General features: G+C 43.4%; 3 protein-coding genes and 1 long non-coding RNA gene across 7 annotated transcripts; 2 read left to right on the forward strand and 2 right to left on the reverse strand.

Moving 5' to 3' along the window:
- Nucleotides 1-864: 864 nt before the first annotated feature.
- On the reverse strand, nt 865-10,326 carry Mrpl30 (mitochondrial ribosomal protein L30). The gene is made up of 5 exons (XM_041656289.1): nt 10,175-10,326; nt 6,882-6,959; nt 3,893-3,973; nt 1,358-1,504; nt 865-1,138 (listed from the first exon to the last, which is right to left on the reverse strand). Exons 2-5 carry the CDS (start codon nt 6,930-6,932, stop codon nt 935-937), a joined length of 483 nt encoding a protein of 160 aa, XP_041512223.1. The 5' UTR covers nt 6,933-6,959; nt 10,175-10,326; the 3' UTR covers nt 865-934.
- Nucleotides 10,327-10,427: 101 nt separating this feature from the next.
- On the forward strand, nt 10,428-21,768 carry Mitd1 (microtubule interacting and trafficking domain containing 1). 3 transcript variants are annotated; one of them, XM_041656286.1, is made up of 7 exons: nt 10,428-10,692; nt 14,735-14,836; nt 17,407-17,543; nt 18,099-18,185; nt 18,880-18,995; nt 20,649-20,709; nt 21,008-21,763. In XM_041656286.1, exons 1-7 carry the CDS (start codon nt 10,542-10,544, stop codon nt 21,101-21,103), a joined length of 750 nt encoding a protein of 249 aa, XP_041512220.1. In that variant the 5' UTR covers nt 10,428-10,541; the 3' UTR covers nt 21,104-21,763. The 3 variants fall into 3 exon arrangements, with proteins under 3 accessions (XP_041512220.1, XP_041512221.1, XP_041512222.1); XM_041656288.1 differs by lacking the exon at nt 10,428-10,692 and adding an exon at nt 14,259-14,306 and having other exon boundaries at nt 21,008-21,766; XM_041656287.1 differs by lacking the exon at nt 20,649-20,709 and having other exon boundaries at nt 18,880-18,996; nt 21,140-21,768.
- A 1,060-nt stretch (nt 21,769-22,828) lies between these two features.
- LOC121450854 lies at nt 22,829-24,708 on the forward strand. Its single transcript, XR_005974644.1, has 3 exons — nt 22,829-22,906; nt 23,015-23,069; nt 24,584-24,708. It is a non-coding gene; the product is annotated as an uncharacterized LOC121450854 (long non-coding RNA).
- Lipt1 (lipoyltransferase 1) lies at nt 23,449-26,214 on the reverse strand. 2 transcript variants are annotated; one of them, XM_041656194.1, is made up of 2 exons: nt 26,083-26,214; nt 23,449-24,845 (listed from the first exon to the last, which is right to left on the reverse strand). In XM_041656194.1, the coding sequence occupies exon 2, from the start codon at nt 24,842-24,844 to the stop codon at nt 23,723-23,725; it is 1,122 nt and encodes a 373-aa protein (XP_041512128.1). In that variant the 5' UTR covers nt 24,845; nt 26,083-26,214; the 3' UTR covers nt 23,449-23,722. The 2 variants fall into 2 exon arrangements, with proteins under 2 accessions (XP_041512128.1, XP_041512127.1); XM_041656193.1 differs by lacking the exon at nt 26,083-26,214 and adding an exon at nt 25,785-25,922.
- Nucleotides 26,215-27,867: the final 1,653 nt, after the last annotated feature.

Consider the following 27,867-nt stretch of genomic DNA (forward strand, 5'->3'; position numbering starts at 1 on the left):
TTCCCATTCTTTCCGAGCATATTTTGAAGTAAACTCATAACACTTTAAGAGGGTTTTGAATAACAGTGATAGTCATTCTTTTCAATTGCTGCTAATAATATTGGTTGAAAGTTATAGATGTAGAAAGGGGGAAAAATTTATTGCTACTGCAAACCAATTGTGAACAGCAACTTAAAGAGATAAATAATGTTCTAAATAACAGCTATACTTGTATTTATGTAAAGTACGACCTCTTTCCTTTTACTTTGTATTTATGCAGAGGAGCAGTAGTGTTTTATTTTCTTCTGTTGTTCTTTTGCAATTCTCCTATCCCTCAGTCCTTCCCATGTGTATATTACCACTCTTCAATGAAGTAACAGGGCATTTAACAAAGATCGCTATGTATAATACTGTATTTTAGTGTTTCTATTTCAATGTTTTAGAATGTTAATTTATATGAAAATGAATAATAGAATTTAAAAAAAAAAACAACTGTGCGATGTCACCTACCATACTAGAACCCTGCAGAAGTTCCTCATGAGATATGCTGCCCTGGCTCGAATATTTCAGGGCTTAGGACCAAAGTAAACCCCCTTGCTTGACAGGCTACCCAGCTTGGGGACTTTGTTACAGCGACACAGGACTGACTCCAACATCTGTAGATTCAACGAGAAAGCAATCAAGGAAGAAAGCAGTTTCTACAAAAAGATAACGATAGTTAAAGCGTTAGGGGCCTAAAGTTAGATGTTCAAACAATGCCATTCTTGCCCACCATGGAGTAAAATTTTTAGGGGACAAACGGAGAGAATTTAACCAAGTAACATCAGAACTCCTAAAGTCTGTATGTTGAGGAAGAATCACGACAGCTTCCGTCATGGAAACGGCTAGACTGAAATACACTTTAATGAGAAACATTTCCTCCTAACTGCAGTTTGTAATCTGCAGCCGTGTGACATCAAGACTTTGCTTCCTGCTCCACAGGCTTCAGATGCCACTGTACCACCAATTCCCCAGTGCTCTTGAGGCACGTGCTAGACATGGTCTCTTCTGTGGGAAGTCCTTGTGGCAGCTTCAGGGGCTGGATACGTATCAAGTGTTTAACTACTTTCAACTTTGCGTTCACTGAAGGGATGTTCTTGTGAATTTGAGGGGTGTGTGCCTATGAACAAGAGGAACAATAGCACAGATCAATTTAACAGGCAGTGGTACCACTTCAGTGAAACATTAAACTGAAGGCATATCCTTCCTAAGGTAACGTATAAGTAGGTCACACTAAGTAGCACATTAAACATAAGAAATAACAATTACACGCAGTGTGGGTTTAGCACCATGAGACTGTGCACACTGAGACTGTCATGACGGTAAGGACTGCTCATACCTTCTGCAGTCCAAGCATCTTGATTGTATCCTTTTCCCAGTACGGACGCCTTTTTGTACTTTTTATTCTTGTAACAATGTGTAGTTTATGAGGGTGCTGGGGGTCCCCACCATATTTTTCATGATCTTCAGGTTTAGGCTGAAACACCTAGGAAGGGAGAAGTACAATTTTTATACATTTCCTATTCCTTCTCTCAGAAATGAACACACACCAACATACGAACAAAACTGAATAAGGATCTCATCCCTAATCTTTATGTAATATTCAACCTCAAACTGAAGAGTTCAGATGAAGTTTAAGAATCACATACTTCAAGAAAAATAGCAGCTGGGCGGTGGTGGCCCACACCTTTAATCCCAGTACTTGGGAGGCAGAGGTAGGTGGATCTCTAGTCTACAGAGTGAGCTCCAGTAAAGCCAAGGCTACACAGAGAAACCCTTTCTGGAGAGGAGGGATGGAGAAAAGAAAAATACCACACAGGTAAAGGTTTCGGTTTGGTTTTTAACTCTGAACGAAGCAAGAGCCCTAGATAATGTGAAAGGATTTAGACAGCAAGAACCTGAAGAACAGTGCAGGCTCCAGTGCCCAATCAGGGCAGCCAGTGTGAACAAATCTCCCAAGAGCTAAAAAACTCACAACCAGAAACTGAGGGCAAGTGATAAATTCTGTCCTTTATACTTTATCATATAAAAAAAAAAGTAAGGGGCGGTGCTGGAGAGGTGGCTCAGCAGTCAGGAGCACTGTTGCCTTTGCAGAGGACCGGGTTCAGTTCCCAGCATCCATATGACACTCACAGCCATACTAACTCTAGTTCCAGAGTCTGCTGAGGTCTTCTGACCTTCCCAGGCACCAGGCACTCACATGGTACACACACATACAGGCAGCCAGAGCACTTATACACATAAAACACAATTTAAAAACCTAAAAAGAAATATCCAGTAGAGGGGAAAACATAAAGCTATGGCTAACTGGTCTTTATTATGCCACTGTGCCTTCAAATATGCAGACAAAACATATTTGAACACCAAAAACTAAGAACCAGCCCAAGAGCTGCACACAAGTGCTCACACGGCTGCATTTTTGCCCTACTGGAAGCAAGCAGGATGTCCTTCCGTAGGAGAGAACACAAGCAGACTATAAACCCTTGGCATGGACTGCTATCCAGCCATAAGATGAAATAAATGACTAAGCCATGAGAAGGTCCGGCAAAACCTTATGCACAGGCTATACAATCCTAAGAATGTGAGATTCAGGGCAAGGTAAAAACCACAAAATGGGTAAAAAAAGATCACGGGTTGCTAGGGTTTAGAAGTCATGGGTGGAAGTTAACAGGTGGCACAATGCATGGTTTCTATGTGACACTTGGATACTGAATACATGATACTATATACTTATCAAAATCCACAGGATACACAGCATAAAGAGTGACCCCTAATATAAATGATGGCCTTCATACTTCATCTATTTTAATAATTGCTCTATATCAACATAAAATGTTAAGTATTGGGGAAAATATATGTTGGAAAGAGGAAGCATAGAGGAAGCCTTGTGATTTTCTGATCATTTTCTTCTATATAATTAAACTACCTTACAAAACAAAGTTTAGTTAATCAAAGAGCAAGAAAGCAAGTAAAACCCAAACAAAATGAAAACAAGACAAAATAAAAATTAATGAGGGCTTAGTCAGTGTTATCTAAACTTAAAAAAAAGAAAGATCGGAGTCAATCGGCAGTAGTTCACATAGGAAGTCACACATGATAGTCTCAATGGGACTCACTGCTTTCTCAGGACAGTGGTGATAAAAACCACAATATACAAAGGGAAAACCATGATCAGGAACACACAGACTGGGAAATATTAAGAGCCCGTTCCTATGAAAACCAGCGGCATCAGGGCAGAACAGTCACCATCCTACAGTGCTCCAAACACTACTACATCTCAATGTACAAGTAACTCAAAAGCAAACGAGCCCCAGCGGGCTGCGAGCTGTGCCCAGGGTGAATGCGCTGGGGGCCATGCCTGAGCTCCGCTCCCCAGTAGCCAGATGATGGCAGGAGAGAACTGACTCCACAGAACCCTCTCTATACCTCCACACAGTACACAGTCAGAGCGTGCGCACACACGTGTGCAGAAGAAAACGTAGACACAACACACACAATGTAATAATTTTTTAAATGTGAAATTTTATAAAATAGGTACTCTTGAAAATATTCTTTTTTTTTTTTTTTTGGTTTTTCGAGACAGGGTTTCTCTGTGGTTTTTGGAGCCTGTCCTGGAACTAGCTCTTGTAGACCAGGCTGGCCTCGAACTCAATATTCTTTAGGGCTGGAGAGATGGCTCAGTGGTTAAGAGCATTGCCTGCTCTTCCAAAGGTCCTGAGTTCAATTCCCAGCAACCACATGGTGGCTCACAACCATCTGTAATGGGGTCTGGTGCCCTCTTCCGGCCTGCAGACATACACACAGACAGAATATTGTATACATAATAAATATTTAAAAAAAAAAGAAAATATTCTTTAAAAGACACAGGTCTTACTTTATCTGGAATCCTTGATCTGGTAAACTTGTGCCGAATCCAATCTGTACCAATGAGAGATCCCACACCTTTCTTCACAGTCTGCAGCAGAAAATACTTGTTATTCACAACTCCGTGTAGTGTGAAAATCCATACCTATCAGTGTTAGGTAACAAATGTCTGATGTATTGTAATCTATACTAGCTAATGGTTAAATGCATGGATACATGTCATTTAAGCACTAAGGGATGATAAAGCAAAAAGCACACATATATCAACTTCCAGTTCACGAGTTGGTAACTTCCTTCTCTCAAAGAGTGGAGGCAAATACTTCCATCTCTGGAGCTACCTACCCAGTCTCTACTGCCAAGACCTGCCTCCACCAATACAGTAACTGGTATTCAATACTGAATGCAGTAACAGGTGCTATGCAAACAAATGGGTGATGTGGGATTCCCCTCTGTATGCTGTGAATATCATTGATTAATAAAGGAACTGCTTTAGGCCTATAGCAGAGCTATAGGGGAACAAAGTTAGGCGAGGAAAACTAAACAGAATGCTGGGAGAAGGGAGGCGGAGTCAAGGAGAAGCCATGGAGCCTCCGCCAGAGACAGATGTGCTGAAACTTTGCCAGTAAGCCAGTCATGTGGTGATACAAAGATTAATGGAGATGGGTTAAATTAATATGTAAGTTAACCAATAAGAAGCTAGAGCTAATGGGCCAAGCAGTAATTTAATTAATATAGTTTCTGTGTGATTATTTTGGGGCTAAGTGGCCAGGAACTAACTAGCGGCCTCCTCCTACAAATGGGAGTAGCTGCTTCAAAATAATTTTTCTAAGATAAGTGATGATCATCAAATTTGCTCTGGAGATCACGATTCACCAACTCTTTGTTGTTCATTTGTTTGGAGACAGGATTTCTCTGTGTAGCCTTAACTGTCCTAGAACTCACTCCTCTGTAGACCAGGCTGCCCCTGAACACTGAGATCCTCCTGTTTCTGCCTCCCAAATGCTATAATTAAAGGTGTGCACCACCACAACCAGTTAAAGTGTGTGTGCTAGTTACCTTATTTTTGTGGAGAAGGAGGTCTTTTTGTTTTTGTTTTTTCTGGAGCTGAGGACTGAGCCTTGTGCTTGCTGGGAAGTGCTCTACCACTGAGCTAAATTTGCAACCCCAGTTTACCCACTCTCAGGCTGGGCGCTAAGTAATAATTTACCTTCAACAAAATCATGAAAAAGAAATCCAAGTTCACTGACGCTGGTCTGACAGCTAGGGAACCTGCATAGGACCAAGCTGGGCCCTCTGAATGTAGGTGACAGTTGTGTGGCTTGGGCAGCTTGTGGGGTTGCCGGCTATGGAACCAGGATTTATCCCTAGTGCATGAACTGGCTTTTTGGAGTCCATTCCCTATGGAGGGATACATGAAGGAGGCCCTGGTCCTGCCTCGAGTGATGTGACAGACTTCGCTGACTCCCCATGGGAGGCCTCACCCTCTCTGAGGAGGGGATGGAGGGTGGGGTTGGGGAAGTGGGGGCGGGAGGAGGTGAGGGAGAGGGAATGGGGGATTGGTATGTAAAACAAAACAAAAGATTGTTTTAAAATTTAAAAAAAATAAATGATGAGGTAGGGATAGTGGCAGGCTGAGTTAGGGGTCGGCCTATAGGTTAAGACATTGTCTCAAAACAACATTCAAATCCTTCCCTAACACCTCCACCAGGCCCACCCCTGCCTCGTCTGCACTACTCAATCCTAGTTTACTCTTGCAGTTGGAAACAAGATCCACGGCAGCCTTTCACACAGTCACTCTCCTCTAGCCTCCCCTGAACCTCAGAGCTGACACCAACAACCAGCGAGTAAGTCCAGACGGGGTAAGAAAGGGGACACCTGGCCTTTGTATACCAGAAATACCAGGCTTCTAATTCTACTTCTGCAGCTTACAACTTCAAGATTCAAAACACACATCCTCCTAGGGGATCAGTTTCGAAAGTATCAGAAAGGAAATCCTCTGAATTCATAAGCTAACCTGAAGTAGCCAACACTTCCTTCCCTATTGTCAGGAGCAGTCTGTGCCCAGTCTGGTCTCCATGTGGGCACTAGCCATTCCACCCCACTCTCTAAATACTGGTAGTGGTCTGCGCCCAGTCTGGTCTCCATGTGGACACTAGCCATTCCACCCCACTCTCTAAATACTGGAAGGAAATACTAATGAAATGCTAATGCATTCCTAACATTTGGGAGATTATCTTCTGCTTTTTCTAAGTATATCTGACTTTCTGTGATTGAAAATGTATACTTTTCATAATTGAAGGGTTTCTCTTAAAACTTGAAGATTAAAAGAGATTAAGGGGAATCAGCAGTAGACTTTTTATCTGCTTTGACCTACACGAAAAGATGTTTTGTGGCTGAAAATATTTAGGGAAATAGAGAATAGCACATAAAACAGAAATAAATAAGGGCCAGAGCACAGCTCAGCCAGAGTGAGCCTGGTCTCAGCCATAGCATTTGCCCAGTGTTCACAAGGCCCTCAGCTTCATCTTTGTCACCATTAGATAAATAGAACAAACTAAATCCAATTAATTTATATCAAAAAGAGCTTTTAAAAAGAACAACTTGCTTGTGTGGTTTTCTGTTTTTGTTTTTTTGATTTTTGAGACAGGTTTTCTCTCTGTAACAACCCTAGCTGTTTTGGAACTAGCTGTTTTAAGACCAGGCTGGTCTTGAATTTACAGAGATCTGCCTGCCTCTGCCTCCCAGGTGCTGGGAGTAAAGGCGTGAGGCAGCAGCACCAAGCCACTTGTGTGTTTTATAATCAAAAAGAGAGAAAAAAACAAACAAACTCTTAGGCTAAGGATGTAGCTCAATAGGCAGAGTGCTCGCCTACCACGCACAAGCTCTTGAGTTGAATCTCCAGCACTGCAATGCTGGAGGCAGAAGTTCAAGGTTATCCTCAGCTGTACAGTGAGTTTGAGGTCTGCCTGAGTTAAATGAGAAACACAGAGAAGACTTACCAGCAGTCTGCCTGGAGGCCTCTGAAATACTGAACACAAAATACCAGCCATAAGTGTAGTAATTCTTCCCTGCAGAGGCTGAAAAGCAGGAAACAGACTACCAGTCAAACACATTACAAATGGACAGATTTACAACCCTTCTGTAGCGGTAAAACCACAGGTAATCATACACTAAGCAATCCTATTTCCATCTAGTGAGTTTAGAGTCTATGCCCACTGGAACTGGGAAATGGGAGTTTCTATCACCTGAAACTCTTCACAGCACACATAAAGAATATTTGGTCCTTTTTCTTGGTTGGAGAAATCACAGAATATACGAAACTAGACAGGACTGAAGAAATTCCACCTCTTAAAGTCAGAATCAAGTACCCTCTTACTATACATACGAGAAAAAACACTTCCAGAAAGCTAGCATTTACCCGAGGGTAGCTAGCCATTAAGAGAGCATGTACAGATGGACACTGGGACACATGCCTATAACCCGACACCTGGGGAGCCAGGGGCAGGAAGATCCTGAGTTTCAGGTCATCCTGGATTACACAGCAAGATCTAGTCTCAAACAAACAAAACAGGAAAAAAAAAGCAATGTACTCAACCCAGTTCTAGCTAGCAGTTCAATATATTTTCACTAGATCACTTACACTTTTCTGTTACAAAAAAAAAAAAAATGGGAATTTGGGGTTGAAAAGACGGCCCAGTTTTTAAGTTACTTTTTTGTGCAAGTCTGAGGACTTGAATTCAAATAACCAGCAGCTGTGGAAAAGCTAGATATGGTGGCCTGAATCTATCTCCCCAGTGCTGGAGGAGCTGGAATGTGCTGGCCAGCCAGCCTACTGAAACTGGAAAGCTCCAGGTTGTGAGACCCCATCTCAAAAATAAGGTGGCAAATGTCTAAGGTATACATTTCTAACCTTCACACACATGTGCACACAATGCATACACACAAAAACAGGTCACTTTTTGCCTATTTAGTATTTTTAAAAATGATTCTTTTGCATTGCTTGTTTTTGATGTTAAGAATTTATTTATTATGTATACAGTGTTCTTCCTGCATACCAGAAGAGGGCACCAGATCTCATTACAGATGGTTGTGAGCCACTATGTGGTTGCTAGGAATTGAACTCAGGACCTCTGGAAGAGCAGTCAATGCTCTTAACCTCTGAACTATCTCTCCAGCCCCCTGCATTGTTTCTGTAACCTCAAAAAGTTGTATTTATTCAGACAGGCATAAAAGAGGTGTAGCCTAATGCAAATCGAAAGCAGAAAGATGAGATTCATGAATTATATGTATGACTTGAACAGATACTTGGTGTATAGTTTTCCCCTCTAAAGAAAACAGTACCTAGCTTACAAATTATCTATTTTATATAACATTAGAAATAGTAGCTCTGTACCCCAAACAGGGTAAGTGCTGTACTACTTCCCAACCAGATTCTAGCTCACGAGGTCTATAACCTTCTGTGATGTGAACGAAGTAACAGCTGGAAGTCTAAGATGTCACTTGAGAAGAGCTGGACCCTGGAAAAACTGCTCAGCACCTGAACTGATCCCAAGCTATTTTCTCACACTTCTTCCAAGTTAAGCATTATCTGCAAATCCAACTCATCCAGTGCTGCTTAACTTTTCAGCTGGGCTTCAAGAAGCAGCTGATGGTCTGCTGCACCCCGCAGCATCAGAAAGGAGGTACTCAGAAAGGCAAATCCATGGGGATGTATTAAAGGGACAGACACACTGAAAGAACTCCCAGTGGCCCAACTGGAGCGACAAGCATCAGCTTATAATTGGAGCAAAAAAACAAATGTGGGAACGTTCACACAAATATACATGGGTAAATTAACTGGAAAGAGAAATAACGCTTCCTGTAGAAGAATTCTGTTTCTTATGGATTCCTTTCCCTCCGGGGAAGCAGAGAAAACTTCATCACTTCAACGAACTACAGCAAATGACTTCTCTGGAGTAAGGTCTACCTCTACTAAACCGGTTAATATCTTCAGCCACACTGCGGCTAGCACTCTCAATCCCTTGCCTTAAGGAATACTTGCGCCTCTCAGAGCAGCATCTGCACTCAAGATTTTCTGCTGAAGTTTAACTTACAGATATAAGCAGCGTCACCATCAAAACTAACTGCTTTTGTTGTTGTTGTTTCTGGGGTGGGAGTGGGGTGGGTACTGAGGACCAAACCTAGAGCCTCGCACATAGAAAACAAGTACTCTCCAACTTCTCAGGACAGGTTACTCTTATTAGGCATGTAACTTTGGAACCTTGGAGCAACTATACTGCCATCTGCCGTACATCAGCTTTCCTCCGTACGGCTGCAGAGATGATGGCGCAGCAGTTAAGATCACTGGCTGCTCTTCCAGAGGACCAAGATTTGATTCCCAGCACCCACATGGCAGCTCACAGGTGTTTGTAACTCTAGTTTCAGGGCCTCTGACAATCTTCTGGTCTCCTTGGACACTGTATGCACGTGGTGCACAGACATAACAAGTAAAACACCCATACACATAAAAACAAACTGGAAAAACCATGGAGCACATGAGGTCTATAAACTATTTCTATACATATGGATGTATGTGTATAAACAGAAAAATCTGAAGGTTGTCCAAACCATTTTTCTTCTCCCTCACCCCCAGTGTCTCAGTTTTGTTCTTAGTTTTTGTTTTGTTGTTTTTCCTGTTTGCTTGTGTTGCTTTTTACAATGACTTTGAAGGTAAACAGTTCTTTAACCCCAAACTACACCAGCTCTTAAGTTGTTAGGGTTTTTTTTTTCTTTCTAAAGAAACAAGGTATACATCTATAATGGGGTGTGAACATTCCTGAAAATGTAGAGCATAGAAATCCCCATCCAATCAACCGAGGGCTCTGAAATTAACAATTATCTCTCTTCGTTGAATTTTCAGCGCCTAAAAATAGTAGGCAGCCGTCCTAACTGCCTCTTGGCCAAAAGAGAAGGAGCTAGAGAGTTGACAATCAAAGCAGCTTGCAAAATCATTGTCTTTAGTAAACAGCAACTGTAAACAAAACAAACAAGCAAAAAAGCTGTATTCGGAGTCGCAGTAACTGAAAATTAAGTTTTGCCTTTAGAATTTTTTCCCACTGATGCTCAATGAGCATCCTAGAGTTAGTTTAAACCAGACGAACACTGGAAAAGCTACCGACATTCCCGAACAGACAGGCTTGGATGTCTCGGACCGAGAGCTACAAGAATGAGACTCTCAAAGAGACGCGCGACCAAGCAACCCGCGAATAAAGTGACAATCCGACCGCCCAAGAAACCGGTCCTGGACACAGACCTAGTAACGTCGCCGGGACCTCCAGCTGGGATCGGAAAAGGAAGTCAACACCTGCAGAGAAAGCCTACGTGAAAACACACAACGCCAACAACTCCTGCAACTCGACTCGCCCGCAACCTCTCGGTGCAGCCGGAAGAAGCGGAACGGAGGTAAGCGGACTCAGTGCAACACTCACACCGCGCCGTTGCTGTCAAGGGGCGCACAGATCTTTGGTTCCGGCAATGGTTATTTTTCGTTCTGGCCCAGTGACTCCCATTCACAAAGCGCCACAGAAGACTGCGCAGGCGCAGCGGTGTCACGTGTGTGCTTCCTCGGGTAGGGAACTCTCCCTGGGAAGACCTGGCGAAGCCCAGGAATTCTCTCTGTGATGGCCAAGTCCAGCCTGGGGCAGGATCCCGACAGCAGCGCTGCGGTGGCGGTGCTAAAGCGGGCAGTGGAGCTGGATGCGGAATCCCGGTACCAGCAGGCTCTGGTGTGTTACCAGGAGGGGATTGATATGCTCCTGCAGGTTCTAAAAGGTGAGCTAGTTTCAGTTTCCGCTCTATTTGGGACAGTGTGAAACTTAAGAAAACGAAACTTTCAAACTACTAGGAAGCATTCAAATTTAGGAGCTATAGTCTGATATTCTGCTGGACAACGGAGGTGGTGGCCTTTATAATAGACTGATGTTATCACGAAGGAGCTTATTCTGAAACATAAGAGACATAAATAGAAGACATAAGCCTTGTTAGGTCTTGCGTTTGAATGAATCTTATTTTGTTGTTGCCAGTTTGCGACTGGATTTTTCTCCCCCTTACTCTCGCTGTCTCTCCTTTCCACCCCCACTATTACCCAGTGGGTTTCATTAGGGTGGAAATTTGTTTACAGGAATATGTGCACCTTATCAGTGACTACATCACTGAATAGACTGTCTCTCCCCATCAACAATTTATAAACAAATACACACATATACATATATAAAGATGCGGGGTGGGGGGCGGACTTGAACCTCTACCTCTTTCATAACAATGCTAACAGGCCCAAGTTTGTGGTGATCTTGTACAGGTAATTAGAGCTGCTGTGAGTTAGAGAGCAACATGCTAGAAAGTCTTGAGTCCTCCTCTGGCTCTTATTCCTTCTGCTCTTTCTTCTGGATGTTCCCCTAGCCTGGGGATGAAGGTAATAAAACCACAGGAAGAGCTCCCCCCCCCCCCCAGGACCTATGACCTCCAGGGTTTTGTACTTTCAATCCGATGTGAATTCTCTCCTGTCAGGCAGGCATCAGATCCAGTCAGAAAGCAGTTTGGTACCCTAGAACATTTGCCATATGTTCCATAACATATAACACCATGCCACTATTGCACCAATGGGCTTATTTGGCCCTGCTGGTTGGTTCTAACACAATGTATGACTGAATAAGACAATCTTCCCCCAGCGGCTTGTGTAGCACCTTTTTTTTTTTTTTTTTTTTTTTTTTTGATTTTCGAGGTAGGGTTTCTCTGTAGCTTTTGGTTCCTGTCCTGGAACTAGCTCTTGTACACAAGGCTGGCCTCGAACTCACAGAGATCCGCCTGCCTCTGCCTCCCAAGTGCTGGGATTAAAGGCGTGCGCCACCACCTTTGTGCTTTGTGTAGCACCTACCACTATGAGAACTAGCCAATGAGGAAGCTTCGAACCCAGTTCCAGCTTGATTGTCTCTCTGTCCTGTGACCAAGGCATGTGGTGTGTTCAGCAAGAGTCTTACCAGCTAGTTTTGGTGGGCATCCAAGAGCAGTGGCAATTCCTATATTGTTTTGGGGATCTCACAGGCCTCCTTGACCAAGACCTTGGGAGGTAGCCCACTCCCAGCATTGGGATTTACTGTTAGTGACTCATGTTTCTGGGAGCAGCTTTATCTATCCACTAGATAAACAGTAGAGATACAACTTTTAAAACCTTTATTTATTTATTAATTTTTTTGATTGGTTGACTGTCCTATTTAGGGTTACTATTGCTGTGATGAAACACTATGACCAAAATCAAGTTGGGGAGGAAAGGGTTTATTTGGCTTACACTTCCATGTTGTTGCACTCCATCACTGAAGGAAGTCAGGATAGGAACTCAAGCAAAACAGGGACCTGAAGGAAGGAGCTAATGCAGAGGCCATGGAGGGTTCCTGCTTCCAGGCTTCCTCCTCACAGCTTGCTCTGCGTGCTGGACCACCAGCCCAGGCATGGCACCACCCACCGTGGGCTGGGCCTTCCACACTAATCACTAATAAAGAAAATGCCCTAGAGCCCAAATTTATGGAGGCATTTTCTCTTCACCCCCACCTCCCAGACAGGCTTTCTCTGTGTAGCCCTGGCTGCCCTAGAACTCCCTTTGCAGGCCAGGGTGGCCTCAAACTCAAAGGTTTGTCCGCCTTTGCCTCCCAAGTACTGGGATTAAAGGCGTGGGCCATCCTGCCTAGGGAAGCATTTTCTTAATTGACTTTCCCTCCTATCAAATGACGTTAGCTTGTGTCAGGTTGACAGAAACCTATCCAGCACACATAGCAAATATCAACATTGTTATTTGGGCAAACCCTGTCCTCCAAGTCCTCTCTCCAGGTGTTATGGCTGGTTTTGTGTCAACTTGACACAGCTAAATTTATCTGAAAGAAGGGAACCTCAATTAAGAAAATGCTCCCTTAAGATTTCTCTGTAGGGCATTTTCTTAATTAGTGATTGATGAAGTAGAACCTAGCCCATTTGAATGATCACATCCCTGGGCTGGTGATCCTGGGTTCTATAAGAAATCAGGCTGAGCAAGCCAGGAAGAGCAAGCCACTAAGAGTACTCCTCCATGGCCTATGCATCAGCTGTTACCTAAGGTTCTTGCCCTGTTTGAGTTCCTGTCATGATTTCCCTCATTGATGCATAGTACCATAAGAAGTGTAAACCAAGCCTGACACAGTGGTGGTGCACACCTTTAATCCCAGTACTTGGGAGGCAGAAGCAGGCGAATCTCTATGAGCTTGAGACCAGCCTGGTCTACTGAGTGAGTTCCAGGACAGCCTACAAAGACATACACACAAAGTATAAGCCAAATAAACCCTTTCCTCCCCTACTTGCTTTTTGGTCATGGTGTTTTGTTGAAGCAGTAGAAACCCTAACCACAAGTTGGTACCAGGATAGTGGGTGACAGACATGACCATGTTTTTTGGGGAGGGTTGTGGAAGGACTTTGAAACCTTATGCAAGAAAAGCTATTGAGTGTTCAATGCTTGGTGAGCTGTTGAAGACCAGTTTCAACAAAACTCATATGTTCCAGGGTAGGAGAGTGAGGATTAGAATTATTGAGAAAAAGGAACAGAGATACGAGAGAACTAAGAGAGAGAAACACAGAACAGCATCGGAAGGGACTTTGAGTGGATACTAAATACTGAATTTGCCTGTGTTTAATTTTCATATGCTTTTATACCCCAATACAAAAGGGGGGGGCAGTGGGGGGGTGGGAAGAAGGCAAGAGACTGCTTTAACATGACACAAAGGACAATCAGAACAGTTACTTGCTTCAATACTTGGGACATCAAGCCATTATTTCCTGGGTAAAGTACGCGATGTTTGGGGCAGGAATATGCAGTGAACACACCCTGCACCAAGTATCCTGTAGGTAGCCACTCCCTATGTCAAACCTCATATTTTAAAAGAAGGGGCACAAGTAGGCTCGAATTCTCTGACCTTTGGTCAGGGTGGAGCGGACCCACCTCTATGGCCACCTTAATGTCCGAAACACAAGTAACTACACCCTAGGTCAGGGTGTGTAGCCACACTTGTTAAACTCAAACTCTCTGGCCTTCAGTCAAGGTGGGACAGGCTCACGTCTGTGTGTGTCCCAACAGTGAGCTGCTCTGTAGGTCTTGGGAGCTAACAGCAGCCTAGCAGGCTGGGGACAGGGACATAAAAATGGTAAGAGGCATGTGAGAGCACTCACTGTCACCCTGCAAGTCCAGAAGCCAGAGTGGGGAAGGGCTTGTCTCGGTCTTTTTTACATTTATGAGTGTGTGTGTGTGTGTGTGTGTGTGTGTGTGAGAGAGAGAGAGAGAGAGAGAGAGAGAGAGAGACTGAGAGACAGAGAGACACAGACACAGAGAGAGAACATCTGCTTGATAATGCCACAAAGTACATCTGGAGGTAAGAGAACAATTGGCATTCATTTCTCACCATTCGGGTCCCAGGGATGGAATTTAGAATTTCAGACTTAGTGGCAAGTACATTTACCTGCTGAAACATCTTGCTTGCTTGCCCAGTCTTATGTAACTACTCTTTATGGGCAATAACTGGCATCATAAGGAACTCATTAATGCTTTGCAAGGGCAGCACCCCTACTAGGCTCTTCTACTTGGAGACTCCACTACTTAACATTGTTACACAGGACTGAGCTTCCCATTCTTGAACCTTGGAGGGAGGAGGTACACTTCAGTCATATCCAAGAGATAGATGTGTATCTGTTCAGAACTACAGAAGGACACTTGAGCATACTGGATTGGAGCACAGTGATAAATGGCAGGGAATTTGTGGGAAACTTGACAAAAACCCCTGTTCTTTTTCTCAATTTGTAGGCACCAAAGATGCCAGTAAGAGATGTGCTTTCAGACGGAAAATCTCTGACTACATGGATAGAGCAGAAAACATAAAGAAATACTTAGATCAAGAAAAAGAAGGTAAAAGGTTATTTTTGAGAACATGTCTGGGGTTGGGGCTCAGAGGCAGGATGCAGCTTGAGGCCCTAGGTTCAGAGCTCCTGCTTGTGGAGTGTGGTGTGGTCTGGGCCACTTGTGCCTGGGACCTTAACAAATTTTCTGTTTTATTCCTCCCCATACAGGGATCTTCCCTCCTTCCTTCCTTCCTTCCTTCCTTCCTTCCTTCCTTTTTAAAGAGAATTCAGAATGAGTTTCAATGTTCTTTTTTTATTTTTTATTTTATGTGCATTGTTGTTTTGCCATGGGTGCTGGGTCCCCTGGAACTGGAATTACAGATGTTTGTTTCCAGGCAGCTGTGAGTTGCCATGCAGTTCTAGGAATTGAACCTGGGTCCTCTGGAAGAGCAGTAAGTGCTCTTAACCACTGAGCCATCTCTCCAGCCCCAGAAGTTATTCTTAACAGTGTCTGGTTTTCAGTTTGGGCCCTGGGGATTCAGACATCCTTTGAATACCTGACAAAAGCTTGGCCATTTTTAAGACATTTGCAGATCGCTACGAAGCATATGGGTGGACCTCAGTTTAAGAATACTGCAGAAGAATACCGAATGTGGATCCTGTGTTTGTATTTTCTTTTATGAAAAGATGAAAAATCATTAGAATAGCTAAAGAAACTCCAAGGGCCTCTCAAACATTGCTGTGAATCAAAGCATTTCATGAGTTATATATTCCTGAAGATTAAGAGGTGAGGTAGGTATGCCTCTGGATCTATTATGAGTTCCCAGCTCATGAGCCTCTGTGTGAGTCGCTGTGGCCATCTCACCTGAAGCACACTGGTGTTTTTACAGCCAGAGATGCTGGTATCCCCAGGCCTCAGCACTTCTTCCTAGCTGTCCTTACTACAGCCTTCTCCCCACCTCTTCCTAGGGTTTCATACTAATTACACCCAGTTTATGGTGGTTGAGTGAACAGTTAGATTAGCCTATATGACTAGTTTGGCTTAGATGCATGGTTTGCGTGTTATCTCTATGCAAATGTTTGGGCTTTTGTTTTGTTTTGTTTTTGGTGGTCCTGGGGATTAAACTCAGTGTTTTATGCTTGTCGGTGAGTATTCTACTGCTAAACTATGGCTATAGTCCAGACTTTTTTTTTTTTTTTGACTGCTCAAAAAGCCGCCACGTTTTTTGTTCTTTTGGTTTTTAGTTGTTTTGGTTTGGGTTTTTGTTGTTGCTGTATTTTTTTTCTTTGTTTGTTTTTCAGATGGGGTCTTTCTGTGTAGCTCTGGCAGGCTGGAACTCTCTTTGTAGACCAGGCTGGCCTTGAACTCATAGAGATCCACCTCCATCTCTCTCCAGAATGCAGGAAAATGCATTTCATTTTCCATTTTACAGTCTCATAAGAATGTCAGTCCTCATAGCATGAACTATTAAAGGTCTGCTTAAAATATATCGTAGCATGCTTAGCATACACAAGACCCTATATTCAATCCACAGTACCAAAAGCAGGCAGACAAACAAATGAACTAACAAAACCCCTTAAAACAAGAAGAAAAAAATGCAGCCGGGCTGTGGTGGTAACACACTTATAGTCCCAGCATTTGGGAGGTAGAGGCAAAATGATAAGGAATTCAGGGTCACTCTTAGCTATGTAAGGAGTTTGTGCCCAGGCTGGGATACATTTGATCCTGTCTGAAAACAGAGCCTCAAAGAAACACTCAAAGAAAGTGCTAAGCATGACTCCAAAACTGTACAGTTACATGTTTCAGCACTCACTTTACAATGTGATTGCAAGATATGAAATGACAAGTCTGAAAAGAAAGAGGATACAACCAAGTACATCCTGTGTTCTGCCCACGGTGACAAGGGCTTAGTGACACCTGTGTGCAGTCAGTCCTGTCTCATAAATCTTTCCCAGTCCCTCAGAGACAGCGAAGGAACACTTTTCAAGTAACCTCTTGTGGGCTGGAGAGATGGCGTGGCAGAGCCCGGGCTGCTCTTGCACAGGACCCCCAGGTTCAGTTCCCAGCACCCACACAGCAGCTCACAACCATTTTTAACTCTACTTCTAGGGACGCTAAGGCCCTGTTCTGACCTCAAAGGACACTGCATGTATGTGGCGCAAATGCATACAGGCAGGCAAGACATTAGTACACATAATTTATTTTTTTAATTTTAAAAAGGAAACATCTGGATGCCCCCTTTGCCTACCCTCTGTGAAGACAGGAATCTGCCTCTGGAATAGTGTTTTGTCTTCTTTCCCTATGTGTAGGAAACATTTGTAGTTGCGTAATACAGAGAAAGCATGTGATAGCTACTGAGCAAATCAGTTGAAAAGATTGTAACTTATCCCGATTAATCACTGTGTGCACCATAGCGGCTGTGTATAGCCAAAGTGTTCACAGTGAGGCGGTTCAGTGGGTAAAGCCACCTGCCAGCAAACCCACGGACCTGAGTTCAATCCCACGTGGTAGAAGGGAAGAGCCACTCCCATGAGTTGTGCTCTTCCCCTTGCACATGCCATGAATACACAAAAGAATAAAGGTGTAATTTTCAGAAAGTGGTCACTCGTCACATTACAGTAGCTTATGTTTTGTAGATGGAAAATATCATAAGCAAATTAAAATAGAAGAGAATGCCACCGGTTTCAGTTATGAGTCACTTTTCAAAGAATACCTTCATGAGACAGTTACAGAAGTCTGGATAGAAGACCCTTATATTAGACAGACTCATCAGGTAAGTGGAATGTACGAAAACAGAATGAAATGCAGCTTTAAATGTGCAGTTAGCTGTCTGTGTTTATGGGTTTCCTATCCATGGATTCGATGGAGGATAAAAAATACTGTTAAAAATTCCCATCTGTACCGAACATACACAAGCATGACAGTGTAACGGTGACGTTTATTGTTTACATTGTGTTGGGTAGCATAGGTAGTTTAGAAATGATTTAAAGTTCTCAGGATGGTGTGTGTAGGTTCTGGGCTGATAGAGCATCATTTAAAACAATGGATGGGGAGGCTGGAGAGATGACTAAGAGGTTAACCGCATTGGCTGCTCTTCAGAGGCCCTAAGTTCAATTGCCAGCACCCACATAGTGGCTCACAACCACCTGTAATGAGATCTAGTGCCCTCTTCTGGCCTGCAGGCATACATGCAGGCTGAACACCATATACATAATAAATAAATACATTTTTAAAACTAAATACATTGATGGATGGAAGCATCTGTGGACAGGATCTTGCTGAGGAAAAACTGTGTGAGCTAGTACTAACCCATCCTGATGTCTTTCAGCTGTATAACTTTCTTCGGTTTTGTGAGATGCTGATTAAGAAGCCATGCAAAGTAAGAACTATTCACCTTCTCACCGCTACGGATGAAGTAGGTATCTGAGAAACCTCATCTTTTCTTGACTTACCGCGTTCAATCATAAGTGACCTGGTCCAGTACTTTAGCTAGATATAGTTCCTTGGCAATAACTCACCTTGTAATACCAAGCATAGCATATCTTCCCAAAAAGGCTATTGATTTGAGAGTGTTGACATTGTATTCGGCCATTTGGTTGGGTTTGAGTAGTTTGTCAGTTTAGTCTCGGGCATCAGTGATGATGCAGTCTGTACTAGTGACAGTTCTGCCCCTTGCTGTATGTATCTGGGGTTGGATTGTCGCTGTGTCTCTTTTGACTGTGTTTTAAGTACAAGGGCATCCAAGTAATTCTAATTTCTAAGATTAGTCTAAGAAGTAGGCAGTCTCACATGGATGACTGAATTATCATCACTAAAATACATTAAAGGATGCTGGGCAGGTGCCACATGCCCGTGCATCTATCAGCAGGGAGACTGACGCAGGAAGGAGTCGTATGGTATTCACATGAGGAAAGCAATTGTTTGTATAAAAACAATACGTAAAAAAGAAAAGAATTACCCATTCTTTGGTTGCTTCCCTGAGACGGTAATGTTGAAATCAATATAGAATCTTTTCAGTTTAATCTCTCTATGGTATTGATTGTGTAGCTCATGGATAATTTAAGTTATTAATAACCGAGGAAGTAAATTCTGTTTTATGCATTCAATAGGGGTTTGGGAATGCGCAGCAAAGTAGTGGCCTGGAAGAAATAAAGCAATCCCTCAGGAGTCATGGCGTGCTCTTGGAAGTAAACTATTCTTCATCTATACACGACCGAGAAATCAGGTGTCTATTTTATTTTTTCATAGTTGGGACACATTTTAAGAATTCCAGTGTAATATAATTATATACACATATTTAAATATTAAAGCTTCAAATCAAGCTCAAACTTAAGTAACTTTGCACTTTGGACAAGAAATCTTGGCTTACCTCACTCTATAGTGAGTTTAGTTCATTCCTAATCAAATAACATGTATGGTTCTGTGTCATGTGGGAAGGAGCTCTTTTGTGCAGATCATAGCCAGTGTTATGGTAGGGAGATAATCCATTTCCTACTGAAATTACTATTTACCTTGTGTGGCTTCAGTGGAATGTTCTAGTAGTGTGGTATTAATCAAGAAATGGACATACAGCTTCTTAGGGATCACACTAAGAACCCTTCCTTCCAGGCAGAGGCAGGCGGATCTCTGTGAGTTCGAGACCAGCCTGGTCTACAGAGCTAGTTCCAGGACAGGCTCCAAAGCCACAGAGAAACCCTGTCTAGAAAAACCAAAAAAAAAAAAAAAAAAAAAAAAAAAAAAAAGAACCCTTCCTTTCCTTTAGCATAGTGGCTTTCATATGATACAGCAAAAAGGCTCTTGTTTTTAATGCAGAGTTAATCAGATGCTAAATATGCAAAATAGATGGCAGTGCTGCTGTTGTTGAAGCAGAGGTCAGGGGCTGGCCATCTCCATCTCTGCATAGTGGCTCTGTGTTATGCAGTGTTCTTCGTGGAACAGAAATTAAAGAATGAATACACACACACACACACACACACACACAAAGGGAATTTTTTAGAACAGTTCACAGGCTGTGGTTTAGCTAGTCCAACAATGGCTGTCTACCAATGGAAGGTCTGAGAACCCAGTAGTTGTTCAGTCTCTGAGGCTGGAAGTCTCAGCTGGTCTTCAGTGTACACCAGAATCCTGAAGAAGTAGGCTCTAATGCCAGTGAAGGAATGGACGTGCCAATGAGAGCAAGCAGGCAAAGAAAGCAAGCTTCCTTCCATGACCTTCATAAAGGTTGCCCAAAGAAGGTGTGACCCAGATTAAAGGAGGACCTTCCCACATCAAAAGATCTGGATCTTCTCACTTCAAATAGTTTTAATGTTGTTGTTTCACTAGTTCTTTTTTGTTTTTTCTTTTTGTTTGTTTGTTTGTTCGGGTCAGGGTTTCTCTATGTAATATCCCTGGCTGTCCTAGAACTCACAGTGATATGCCTGCCTCTGCCTCCTGAGTGTTGGTATTAAAGTCATGTACCACCATGCCCAGCTCCTCCCTCTTCAAATATTTTACTTAAAGAAAAAAAATCTCTCAGAGATGTACACAGCCATTGGGATTTTAGTTAATTCCAGATATAGTCAAGTTGAAAACTGGAATAGCCATCATAGGCACCTTTGAAATGTCACCACATTCTTCCTGAACGTCCTTTGCAAACCACATGTTAACAGAGAAGAGCTTAAGCAAGCTAAATTCAAAAGTATCTTTCCCTTTAATGGTTAAGTTCTTTCTCAGCCAATCGGATTAGCTGATGGTGTTTAATGCTCCTTTTGTTTTCCTTATAGAATGAGCTTATTAGCTGAGTCAAACATAGGGGAAATCATGATGATTCTTAACCACCTCTGGCTTTAAAAATGAACTCATATGTCTTGAATATAATACTTTACACTAATTTCAATAGGTTCAACAGTGGATGGATGTTTAAAATTGGAAGGGGACTTGATTATTTTAAGAGACCACAGGTAGGATATGATTTCCTTTATTTATTTATTTTTCTTCTTATATATTACATCCAGACTGAAGTTTCCCTTCCCTCCTCTCCTCCCAATCCCTCCTCCTACATCTCCTTTCCCCCAGATACACTCTTCCTCCCTACCCTTCAAGGATATGATTTTATGATTAACTGTGAGCACTGTTTTCTTGTTTGTTTTGCTAAACTCCTGGGATCTTAGCCTCCAGAGTGGCTGGCACTATAGACAGAACATCACGCGTGGCTTTTTGTGTGTGTCATTTTTAACAGTATTCTTCTTTTCTTCATAGGGTCGTTTTTCCCTTGGATATTGTGATTTGGATCTGAGACCATGTCATGAAACAACAGTGGACATTTTCCATAACAAGCACACAAAAAAACTATGACATGTACTAACCTAACTGTAGGTTTCTGCATTAGGTTTTTTTCGGCCTGTTTTCCGTTGCTATGACCAAATACCATACACTGGATAACGTATAAAGAATAGAGGTTTAGGCTTTGGCATCTGAGGAGGATCTTCTCTCTGCATCCCACATAGAATAATGCAACAAGATGACAAAGCTTGTGAGGCAGAGCCAGCCATCCCTGAGGTCTCCCTCTCAACACTGCTATACTAAGGACCAAGACTGAACTCACGAACTTTGGGGGACACATTCAAACCACAGCGATCAAATACTGAGCTTCCTTTTTCCTTTTTTTTAAACTTTGAATGTATTTTTATAATGTATAAATTTAACAGTAAATGTTTACATTTCTACAAATTTCTGGATCTGTAAATATGTTGTTCAGTAGATGGGCAGAGTTTCTTTCTAAGTCACAGAGTTAACAGAAAGATTTTACCAGCTTCCGGCTGGTGGTTGGCGACCAGGTCAGCAGATACCGCACAGCTGCTGTGAGGAACAACTGGATGTTAATCCTGCTCCTAGGAGTTCAGAGTTCCAAAACGAAAACCACAGGTTATAGTGCACATACGAGACAGATGGGCTGAGGGCCTAGGAATGAGAACCAAAGTACATGTGGCTGAAGATGGAGCCTAGAGCACAGTACAGACCTAGTGTGGGCCACTCCTGGCTTCCGTTTCCAGCAGTTAAGATGGTTGTCAGCCAGGCTTTATGGGGCACGGCTGTAATCCAGAACCTGGGAGGTGGAGGCTGGTGGATCTAGAATTCAGGGTCATTCTAGGCTCTACAGAGAGCTTGCGGCCAACCAGGACTACGTGATACTCTGCCTCCAAACACAAAGAAATAACTGATAGCCTGTGGTAGACGTTCTCTGGCGCCCAGATGTCCAGCATTGCAGAGCTTTGTACAGTCAACCTGACCTGTTTGGTGATTTTCATGGAACCGTCCTGGCAGGGCTCAGAGATGCTCTAAAGAGAGACTGCTGTACCCCTCCCTGTGACTATCAGACTGCTGAAATAATGGTCCCCAATAAATCGGCATTTCCTCAGGAATCTAATTCTGGGAGAAGGTAAGACTTGAGGTGTGGTTCCAGCCAGAGAAGGAATTTGTTACCTAGGAATAAATCTTTACACAGTTCTGACAACTCAGTCAACACCACCCCACCCATCTCCACCAGACTGGAGCCTAGACAGTGAGGAGCCAGTGACACACACATCCTATTTTTTTTTTCTTGAACAAAATTTCTTGGAGGAGTTGTGTGTGCATTTCCTCACCGGCTGTTCCACTCACTTCATTCACTCTTGGCTGCTGTCCAGAGCACTGCAGTGCAGTCACTAAGGTCAGGAGCGACCTTGACACCACCTTACTGCATGGGCACCTCCCTTCTTAGGACTGGCTTTTCACTCTGTAGCAAAAGTTGCCCTCAGAATGATGGCTTTCCTGCTCCGGCCCCTGAGTGCTGAGACTCATGTGCTATCAATTCTAACTCCTAATGGGCACTTTAATAGTTATGCTTAAGTTACCAGCATCTATTAGTTATACAACAGAATGGGTTTCACTGTGACATTTTCATATCGTGTATCACAAGATTATACCCACTTCTCTGCTCTTTTCTCATCCTTAATCCCTGTCCTCTTCTAAGGGGCACTTTGGGAGCTTTGTACTATTTGGTGTTTCAGAAACGTTGGACCCAGTTGGCCACTCCTGTCCTGAAATTCAGTTTTCCTCAAGCCCACATCTCCATCTTTCCTTTTAAATACAAGAGTTGAGTGCAGCCCAGGGGTGCAGGTGAGTAACGTATGAACCTAGCATGTGTGGGAGTCCAGGTCAGGCCTCAGGACAAATCCAAACGTAGCGCTTACTGTTCTAAACGTCAATCTGTGTTCTTTTCCGAAGTGATTACACAGGAGGAATTCTCAGGAAAGAGCATCAAAAACTGCTATTACTTGAGGTGAGCAAACTTCAGGCGATTTATTACAGGGAGGCAGCAGACTACCGTGAGAGCTGCAGATTGAGCTGTGGACGTTTTCTGTAAAGCATTGCGGCATAAAAGCTAAATGGATGTGTGCGCCATGGAAAAACTATTCTTTAATTTTAATCTGATATGTTCAAACACCTCGTTACTAACCGTGTCTGTTCCTGAGGTCAGAGGACGTGTATTTCACATACTGTGAACAACAGCTAACACAGTGCTTGGTATATAGTGGGCACCTGATAAATACACAGTACTATGGGAGCAAAAGTGTGGCGATGAGATAGTTGTAGAGTTAAGAAGCAGCCAGTGGCCAGGCGGTGGTGGCACACGCCTTCAGTCCCAGCACTTGGGAGGCAGAGGCAAGCAGATCTCAGTGAGTTCGAGGCCAGCCTGGTCTACAAAGCGAAGTCCAGGTCAGCCAGGACTGTCACACAGAGAAACCCTGTGTCAAAAACAAAATAGCAACAACAACAACAAGCCCAGATACAACTGGTCATGGGGGTATACATCTTTAATCCTAGAACTCAGGGGTCAGAAGCAGGCAGATCTCTGAGTTTGAGGCCAGCCTGGTTCAAATACCACATTCCAAATATCACTGAAACCATCAGTATAAAGGAAGTTACTCAGGGTCACATTATTCCCCTGATTTTTTCACACAGGATATTCCATTTGCTGTGTAAGTGCTGGTCATCGGGACATGTCCTCAGTAATATATCTGTTAGCAGGGTGGCTTCAATGGGGCAGAATTTGCTGCCAATAAAACTTGAGTTTAATTTGTTACTGATTTCCAGTGGCAACCAATGGTCAGGTGCTTTTATATCACAGGTTTCAATTCGTCCCTTCTTTACATCTATGGACACCTGAATTGGCAAATGTGCCTGTTCGTGGGGCACATGAAACGTGGTATTCACACTAAACTTCGGAGTCCAGCCGTATATCCACTCCCAGCTTTGCAGCTCTTTAGCTTTGCTGCTTATTCCAGGAAACTGGGTCTCATCTGCCGGGTTTATTAGGTTAATGTGATTATCTATTTGATGATGAGCAGCGTACTCCGCAGCAATCGCATTCATCAGAACTTCACAGGTCAGCGCGGAATCTTTTTCCAGAAGGTTTTTGACTACGGAAGGGATGCTAGGTGTGGCATTGCTCTTTATCCCTTGGTATGGGCTCTTCAGCAAAGACGACAACGCTGTCCTGTCGGTACTGCATAACAGGGTGCAATGGTGATATGCGGCCACTCGGCCAATCTTTGATGCCGTTCCTGAGATTTTAAACTGTCCATCGAGTAACAGGTCGAATTTTTTGGTAGGCTGCACGTCCAGGCAGGGTTGGACAGCATTCAGAGCTCTCACGATTATCTTCAGATTTTCCATTCTATCATACTTGGTCTTGGTGGTAAAGAAGGTCAGATTGATATTACCCATATCATGGTACACTGTTCCTCCTCCGCTCCTTCTCCGAGCCAGTTTGATACCTCCCTGTCTCATCAGATGGAGGTTACATTCCTGCCATGGATTCTGGTGCCTGCCGATGACAACACAGGGAGAATTTCTCCAAAGGAAAAGAATTGGCTTGCCTTCTAGATGGATGTGGTCATGGATCCAGTCTTCTACAGCCAGATTTTGATACACATCGTTGGAGATTGACTGTAAAATGAGCCCATGTGTTGCTGGGGTCCTAAAGCCAGCTGCTGGGACCCTGTGGTGGCAGAGTAACCGGAAGCAATTCTTCACCAGAAATGGGGTTAGCATGCTTCAGAGACAAAAGAAGAAAAATTAATTCAATGAGAAAACAACTAAATTCTGTTCTTTAGTTATTTGTGAATTATTCTAAACTCATTTTAGGGTCCAGACCAGTTGCTTTTCTTGCCTTTCAGCTTTACCCTTAGCCTTGAACAGCTCCATAGTAGAGTGTTCAAAGGAAATCAGTGAAGATAAGCTTTAGAAAATGTCAACTAAAGTGAAATACGTGGACAATTTTCATATAGTAAGGAGTAAATATATTAAGTAATGTACAATGCCAAATAAATTATCTTTGAATTTACAATAGATCTCATTGAGAAAAATAGATTAGCACAAAGAAGTAAAAGACTCCAGAATCCTGTCACTCTGTCTCTCTATACTCTTTTTTAGTCATTATTTTTTCATGTGTTTTGATCATGTTCTTTTCCCTCCTCCTTTCCCCAGACCTCATCACCTCCCTACCCACCCAACTTTTTATGTTCTCGTTTTCTTTAAAATAAATAAATAAACCCACGAAAACTAAAATAAAAATAAATCAAAGACCAATAAGACAAAAAAAAATGACAGAAAAAAAGGAACAAAAAGTCCACAGAAAAAGCCCTCGGAGTTCATCTTGTGTTGGACAGCTACCCCTGGCCATGGGGCCTGTACTGGAGTGTGGTTAGTATACTCATCTACATTCGTATAATTAAACGCTTTAGCTGTGCAAGGGACTGAACGCAGGAACTTGCTCTATGTAGGTAGGTCTGAGTTATACTGCCGAGCAACCCCCAGCTCTGTTTTCATCTTCATTATTTATGTCATAATTTTTTTTCAGAAGGCACTTCCATGTTCTGGAAGATACTTTGCACTGCCAAACATGCTTTTCTCCATGAACAGAGAGCAAGGTAAAACCAAACCACCGGCCCACCTTCCTCACAAGGCCTTAACAAAATTATTAATTTGCTACCTCCCTGACAATGCGATCCAAGCCCAGAATCTCACTACAGACGTAAAGCAATTTGTACTCTTCCTGAGGGGGCACGCGACTAGCATTCAGTGCCTTGCTTAGTTTACCCTCCACCCTAATAGAAATCAACTGTTCATAATAGTAAAATTACAACGTTCGGGGTAACCTGCAAAGCTTTGAGCACTAGCCAGAGGGGCCCAAGTAAGGGACACGTGGTAAACGCAGCACTCACTCCCGCTCAGTGCGTGCCGCCACAGCTAGCAACAAATCCACTAGATCTGCTTCCGGCTTCACCCACCTGCAACTTCCGGTCTCTCCCGCAGCTTTTGTTTTTGCAAACTAAAGCTCAATCAACACACCAGGGACCCGGAGCACTTAGCAGGCTCCAATTCTTCCCCTCCAGCCACGCCCATGGACGCCTGCCTTTGCGTGGGACAACTCCTAGGAGGACACGCCCCACAGTCCCGCCCCCGGGAAGACCCGCCTCCTACATATAACCCCCCCCCCCCCGACTTAGAAGGGGCGTGGCCAAGCCTGAAGGCGGAGCTCATATTTATTTCCTAGCCCAGCCAGCTAAGAAAATGTGTTTCTCAGCAGGTCAACGAATTTAAAACTATCTTTGTGGAAAGGGCGTAGGCCACTTTCGAATAACTACCAAAAGATATAATACAGATGGGGTTCCTCTGAATGACAGCAGAGATGAGGGCTGTCAAGGGTGAAGAGAAGAGAGGAGCATTCTTTTCCTTCCTTCCTTCCTTCCTTCCTTCCTTTCTCTCTCTCTCTCCCTTCCTTCCTTCCTTCCTTCCTTTCTTCTTCCCTTCCTTTCTTCTTTCTTTTCTTTCTTTCCTTCTTCCTTTCTTCCTTTTCTTCTTCTTCTTCTTCTTCTTCTTCTCTCTCTCTCTCTCTCTCTCTCTCTCTTTTGGTTTTGGTTTTTCGAGGCAGGATTTCTTTGGCTTGGAGCCTGTCCTGGAACTCTCTCTGTAGACCATTTTGGCCTTGAATTCATAGAGATCTGCCTGTCTCTGCCCCCCAAATGCTGGGATTAAAAGCATGAGCTACCACTGCCCGGCCTGTTCTTCTTAAAACTTCTTTTTGTTGGTGAGATAGGGTCTCACCCTGTAAACCAGGCTTGCCTGGAACTAACTACATAGACCAGGATGGCCTCACAGAGATCTTCCTCCCTCTGCCTCCCAAGCGCTGAGATTAAAGGCATTAGCCATAGTGCTCAACCCAGGTTCTTTCATTTAAATATGTTCTATATTAACTCTGAGATTACATACATTACACAGCAAATCAATCAATCTATATGTAGGTTACAGAATGACTACAAAGGGTTAAAGAAATACGGAGTTTTAAGTAATTTTAATGAGGCCTGAGGGGCCAAATCGGAAACTGACAGAAATGCAAAGGAGTCTACGGCTGTCAGACACCAAACCAATGAAAGCTTTGGAAAGGGGTGTGGCTGCTGTTACAGAGTCGGGGTCAGAGTTGAGCTGTGGAGTGGGGTCCAACAGGCAGTGGTGAAAGGGCAGGAACTGGTCTGTAGAGCAAATGGGTGCACAGACAGACAACATGTCCAGACAAGCAGACAGGCAGGCAGAGGGCAATTTGAGCAGCCTTTGTCAACATCTGGGACAAAGCAGAGCTGAAGCCCCTGGGAGAGCTGGGAGTGGTCAGGCTTTTGACACAGACACACACTGGAAGGTCAGATGACAGGTGAGTAGGGCCTTCACCATCACAGTTATAGGTCTCTGCTCTTTGTGAGGTCCAAGTGAGAGAGTTGCTGTGTTTCCATGGCTTGTGAGCTAAGTAGTTCTAGGGCACAGCTTTCCTGTGTTTTATTCTGCATGTGTGTATGCTATGGAGGTCAGAGGACATGATGAAGGCAACATGCTTTCTTCCACCAAATGGGTTCTGGGAATCAAACACAAGTTGTCAGGCTTGGTGGCATGTGTCTTTTTTTTTTTTTTTTTTTTGGTTTTTCGAGACAGGGTTTCTCTGTAGCTTTGGTGCCTGTCCTGGAACTAGCTCTTGTAGACCAGGCTGGCCTCGAACTCACAGAGATCTGCCTGCCTCTGCCTCC

Source organism: Microtus oregoni, unplaced genomic scaffold (genome assembly GCF_018167655.1).
Source record: "Microtus oregoni isolate MIOR12 unplaced genomic scaffold, Mior012 000007F_ref0000211, whole genome shotgun sequence".
Lineage (NCBI taxonomy): Eukaryota > Metazoa > Chordata > Mammalia > Rodentia > Cricetidae > Microtus > Microtus oregoni.

Bases quoted from the DNA above. Each gene is read 5' to 3' on its own strand.
- Mrpl30 (XM_041656289.1), bottom strand. From the start codon at position 6,932: ATGGCTGGTATTTTGTGTTCAGTATTTCAGAGGCCTCCAGGCAGACTG. The intron at 3,974-6,881 runs GTAAGTCTTCTC...TTTCTGCTGCAG, and splicing joins GGCCTCCAGGCAGACTGCTG to ACTGTGAAGAAAGGTGTGGG. The intron at 1,505-3,892 runs GTAAGACCTGTG...CTCCCTTCCTAG, and splicing joins GATCAAGGATTCCAGATAAA to GTGTTTCAGCCTAAACCTGA.
- Mitd1 (XM_041656286.1), top strand. From the start codon at position 10,542: ATGGCCAAGTCCAGCCTGGGGCAGGATCCCGACAGCAGCGCTGCGGTG. The intron at 17,544-18,098 runs GTAAGTGGAATG...GATGTCTTTCAG, and splicing joins ATATTAGACAGACTCATCAG to CTGTATAACTTTCTTCGGTT. The intron at 18,186-18,879 runs GTAGGTATCTGA...TGCATTCAATAG, and splicing joins TTCTCACCGCTACGGATGAA to GGGTTTGGGAATGCGCAGCA.
- Lipt1 (XM_041656193.1), bottom strand. From the start codon at position 25,870: ATGCTAGTCGCGTGCCCCCTCAGGAAGAGTACAAATTGCTTTACGTCT. The intron at 24,846-25,784 runs GTAGCAAATTAA...TTGTCTCTGAAG, and splicing joins TGGATCGCATTGTCAGGGAG to CATGCTAACCCCATTTCTGG.